Source organism: Triticum aestivum, chromosome 6D, assembly GCF_018294505.1.
Source record: "Triticum aestivum cultivar Chinese Spring chromosome 6D, IWGSC CS RefSeq v2.1, whole genome shotgun sequence".
In the NCBI taxonomy this organism is placed as follows: domain Eukaryota; kingdom Viridiplantae; phylum Streptophyta; class Magnoliopsida; order Poales; family Poaceae; genus Triticum; species Triticum aestivum.
This window is the reverse complement of record NC_057811.1, coordinates 105,967,035-105,972,006: the sequence shown is the minus strand read 5'-3', so window position 1 is coordinate 105,972,006 and position 4,972 is coordinate 105,967,035. Positions and strand designations below refer to the sequence as shown.

Below are 4,972 nucleotides of genomic sequence, written 5' to 3'. Positions count from 1 at the left end.
GATGATGCGAATCCATCTCTCCTTCACCAGGGACGACCGAGATGGCATAGGTCTACCTCTCCTTGACTAGCGGTTAGGCGGCATATGCCAGGAACGGCTCGGCCTAGCGGCCGAGATGCAAAAATAAAGATTCTCAAGTGCATCATAATATAGGTAACTAAATTAGAGTTATTTCAGATGCAATAAAAGGAATGTTGATCAGTAGTAGTCCAAAGACTCTCAAAACTTGGTGTGATTAAGTATTTTTGAGCAAAGTCTGGACACTCGACATGCTTTATTGATCAGATAACAAGATTACATAGTTTAGCAGCAACTTTAAATATATCTAATAGAACATGATGTAATCGGTAGACATGTAGTGGCAAATAGGTTCACCATGCTCTCCGTCTAATAGCTCGAAGTACTGTGTGTCCCAGTCAGATGTGTTCATGTGACACATGGCTATTGCCGTCACACGCGACATGCCATCTTTCAAATCCTTGAGTTGCACCCTCAAAGATTGCACTTGTTTTGGCCGATGGCAATAAAAAACCTCATACGGAAAATCCATAGGGTGGCATGGCACCACGTTACTGTTGAGTTGGGTGATCTGTTCCACGACATACATGGAGCTAGGGTTCTCATGCCCATGAATCCTTGTAATGGCTGCTCGTGCGCTGCTGACTCCCAATTCTCGGGTGGCGAACCTTGCCATTGCTTCGCGGGATGAGAAACACATGTGAGGTTCCTTCTTGTCAGCCGGTTTCCCACATGAATGAAGGGTGTCAGCTACCTGATTTGCCTTCATCGAGCCGTGTGGTAATTTGAAGTATGAAAGGATGGTTGTCAAGTACTTTGACTCCAACGGAGTAGAGGAAAAATGAATAGACTTTGGTGCACCATCTCGTGCAAACATGGTTCCTTGAGGCAGTGTAGTGCCAATGTGTAGATTCTTCTTCAGGAATAACATGCCGGTTTGAAATTTTACATCTCCGCGTTTCTCTAGTTCTTCGGGAATGGAGGAAGCTGCATTGTTATTAATTAAAACAGAAGTTTAACAGAAATATTGACATACTAATGTTATTTTTGGATATTAAATGCATTTTTTCACTGGTATAAAGAAACTAAGACATAATATTAAAAAAATCTCAACTTGATATGGTAACACAAGTACTTACGAGAGTGTGCATGATTTGGATCCCAATGTACCACATAAGCACTTCCATCAAAATCGTTTTTTTTCTGCAGAAAATCACAAACTATGAGTTGCTTTAGAACTAACACGTTCTCCACTTGATAAGATATGTAGCACAAGTACTTACTGGAAATTGAATCTTCTAGTTTCCAATCAACTTTATAAGCACTTTCCCCAAAACTTTTTTCTTCTGCAGGAAATAACAAACCGTGAGTTCATTCAGGACTAACCCATTGTCGACTTGGCAAGGTAGCACAAGTACTTACCAGAAGGTGCATCTTCTAATTTCCAATCCACCTTATAAGCACTTGCCCCAAAACTTTTTCCTTCTGAAGGAAATAACAAACCTTGAGTAAACGCTCATTCAGGACTAACACATTATCGACTTGGTAAGGTAGCAGAAGTACTTACTGGAACGTGCATCTTCTGGTTTCCAATCCACCTTATAAACACTTGCCCCAAAACCTTCTTCTCCTGCAGGAACTAACAAACCCTGAGTTCATTCTGGACTAATACATTCTTGACATGGTAAGGTAGCAGAAGTACTTACTAGAAGGTGCACCTTCTGGTTTCCAATCCACCTTATAAGCACTTGCCCCAAAACCTTTTTGTTCTGCAGGAAATAACAAACAATGAATTCATTCAGGACTAACACATTCTTGACATGGTAAGGTAGCACAAGTACTTACTAGAAGTTGTATCTTCTAGTTTCCAATCCACCTTATAAGCACTTGCCCCAAAACCTTTTTCTTCTGCAGGAAATAACAAACCCTGAGTTCATTCGGGACTAACCCATTCTCGACTTGGCAAGGTAGCACAAGTACTTACCGGAAGGTGCATCTTCTGATTTCCAATCCACCTTATAAGCACTTTCCCCAAAACCTTTTTCTTCTGGTAGAAATAACAAGCCATGAGTAAACGTTCATTTAGGACTAACACATTCTTGACTTGGTAAGGTAGCACAAGTACTTACTGGAAGGTGCATCGTCCCGTTTCCAATCCACCTTATAAGCACTTGCCCCAAAACCTTGTTCTCCTATAGGAAATAACAAACCATGAGCTCATTCAGGACTAACACATTCTTGACATGGTAAGGTAGCAGAAGTACTTACTGGAAGGTGCATCTTCTGGTTTCCAATCCACCTTATAAGCACTTTCCCCAAAACCATTTTGTTCTGTAGGAAATAACAAACCATGAGTTGATTCAGGACTAGCACACTCTTGACATGGTAAGGCAGCACTAGTACTTACTGGAAAATGCATCTTCTCGTTTCCAATCCACCTTATAAGCACTTGCCCCAAAACCTTTTTGTTCTGCAGGAAATAACAAACAATGAGTTCATTCAGGACTAACAAATTCTTGACATGGTAAGGTAGCACAAGTACTTACTGGAAGATGCATCTTCTGGTTTCCAATGCACCTTATAAGCACTTGCCCTAAAACCTTTTTCTTCTGCAGGAAATAAGAAACCGTGAGTTCATTCAGGACTAACCCATTCTCAACTTGGCAAGGTAGCACAAGTACTTACCGGAATGTGCATCTTTTGATTTCCAATCCACCTTATAAGCACTTGCCCCAAAACCTTTTTCTTCTGCTGGAAATAACAAATCATTAGTAAACATTCATTTAGGACTAACACATTCTTGACTTGGTAAGGTAGCAGAAGTACTTACTGGAAGGTGCATCGTCTCGTTTCCAATCTACCTTATAAGCATTTGCCCAAAAACCTTGTTCTCCTGTAGGAAATAACAAACCATGAGTTCATTCAGGATTAACACATTCTTGACATGGTAAGGTAGCAAAAGTACTTACTGGAAGGTGCATCTTCTCGTTTCCAATCCACCTTATAAGCACTTGCCCCAAAACCATTTTGTTCTGCAGAAAATAACAAAGCATGAGTTCATTCAGGACTAACACATTCTTGACATGGTAAGGCAGCACCAGTACTTACTGGAAGATGGATCTTCTGGTTTCCAATCCACCTTATAAGCACTTGCCCCAAAACCTTTTTGTTCTGCAGGAAATAATAAACCATGAGTTCATTCCGGACTAACACATTCTCGAATTGGCAAGGTAGCACAAGTACTTACCGGAAGGTGCATCTTCTGATTTCCAATCCACCTTATAAGCACTTGCCCCAAAACCTTTTTCTTCTACAGGAAATAACAAGTCATGAGTTCATTCAGGACTAACACATTCTTGACTTGGTAAGGTAGCACAAGTACTTACTGGAAGATCCATCTTCTGGTTTCCAATCCACCTTATAAGCACTTGCACCAAAACCTTTTTCTTCTAGGGGAAGTAACAAACCATGAGTTCTTTCAGGACTAACATATACTTGACGTGGTAAGGTAGCACAAGTACTTACCAGATGGTGCATCTTCTGGTTTCCAATCCACCTTATAAGCACTTGCCCCAAAACCTTTTTCTTCTGTAGGAAATAACAAACCATGATTCGTTTGGGACTAACACATTCTCAACTTGGTAAGGTAGTAGAAGAACTTACTGGAAGGTGCATCTTCTGGGTTCCAATCCACCTTATAAGCACTAGCCTCAAAACCTTCTCCTTCTACAGGAAATGACAAACCATGAGTTTGTTCGGAATTAACACATTCTTAACATGGTAAGGTAGCACAAGTACTTACTTGAAGGGGAATCCCAATGTACCGCATACAAAGTTTCACCAAAAATTTCTTTTTCTAGAGGAAATAACAAACTATATGAGGTGATTCAGACTTGACACACCCTCGACTTGGTAAAGCTAGAACTAGTACTTACGAGAAGATGGAGGTTCACCCCCGTCGCTACACTCAGCAAAGGCTAGAAGGAGCAAGAAAAAGGCTATTGCTATAAGCTTGATCGCCATGGCTAGATCACTATGAACTGAATTTCGTTGGGCAAGGAAGATAGAAGGGCCTAGGTGCCTATTTATACCACTGAACCATTTCTTTAGTAGTGGAACAGAAAGAAGTGGTAGGTAAACATAACCCAATTTCCTAGTTGCATTTAGTACCTGCCATAATATATTTCCCCCAAATCACGTGCTTTTATTAACTTCCATAAATAAACAGATTTTCTCCTCTGCTCTCCTATTATATTTGAATGGGTATTAAAAGGCACTGATGTAGTATATTATTTGAGTAGATCAAAATGAAGAGAAACAATATACATGGAGGTGTGATAGATCATTGTGCCAATTGAAGCACATTAATGTAATTAATATTTGTATGCTTACCATAAAGAAGAACAATATATTTTGAATCGAGGGGGTAATAATATGCGATTTTGTAAATTCAAGGCATTTATGTAGTATTTATTTCTAATATACTTTTTATGAGAAATTTATATACACTACTAATACTCGCCATTGTAACTCCCGAAATTTTGAATTTAGGTCTTAGTATTAAATAGTCACTTTGATTTTTTTAGATGTTTCTTCGAGGTTTGTTAGCGTTTGTGTCATGCATAGGAAGGCGGGATGACGGTAACTCCCTGAAGATGGAATAAAATTCTCCTCGCCTAGCCCCTGTCCTGTTGGTGCGTCTAGCATCGTTAGTGGGTGAGGTGTATTGGACTAGGGGGTCTCGGCCTAGCTAGCCTAGTCCATGGGCTGAACTTACAGCCCGTTAATGAGGAAGGATCCTAGAGGCCTCTGATTTGTGGCATGAGCATATCGGGCTTCACTGAGGACTTAGCGTGTACTCCCAGTATAGCTATTAGATTCGACATGTAACCCCTGGAATGGAAACCGGCCATGTGTAACCCTAGATACCCCTGGTACCTATATAAGCTAGAGG

The 4,972-nt window shown here is 40.4% G+C and overlaps 1 protein-coding gene across 1 annotated transcript; it reads right to left on the bottom strand.

Moving 5' to 3' along the window:
- Positions 1 to 325: 325 nt before the first annotated feature.
- Positions 326 to 4,041, bottom strand: LOC123144595 (BURP domain-containing protein 4-like). Its single transcript, XM_044563801.1, has 8 exons — positions 3,972 to 4,041; positions 3,544 to 3,606; positions 3,405 to 3,467; positions 3,266 to 3,328; positions 2,988 to 3,050; positions 2,704 to 2,766; positions 2,003 to 2,065; positions 326 to 1,005 (listed from the first exon to the last, which is right to left on the bottom strand). The coding sequence occupies exons 1-8, from the start codon at positions 4,039 to 4,041 to the stop codon at positions 326 to 328; spliced, it is 1,128 nt and encodes a 375-aa protein (XP_044419736.1).
- Positions 4,042 to 4,972: the final 931 nt, after the last annotated feature.

What these genes read in the sequence shown, in the direction of transcription:
- LOC123144595 (XM_044563801.1), bottom strand. Translation starts at nt 4,041, where the DNA reads ATGGCGATCAAGCTTATAGCAATAGCCTTTTTCTTGCTCCTTCTAGCC. An exon ending in ACCAGAAGATGGATCTTCCA is followed by an intron (nt 3,329 to 3,404) that starts GTAAGTACTTGT and finishes TATTTCCTGTAG; the next exon opens with AAGAAAAAGGTTTTGGGGCA. An exon ending in ATCAGAAGATGCACCTTCCG is followed by an intron (nt 1,006 to 2,002) that starts GTAAGTACTTGT and finishes ATAACAATGCAG; the next exon opens with CTTCCTCCATTCCCGAAGAA.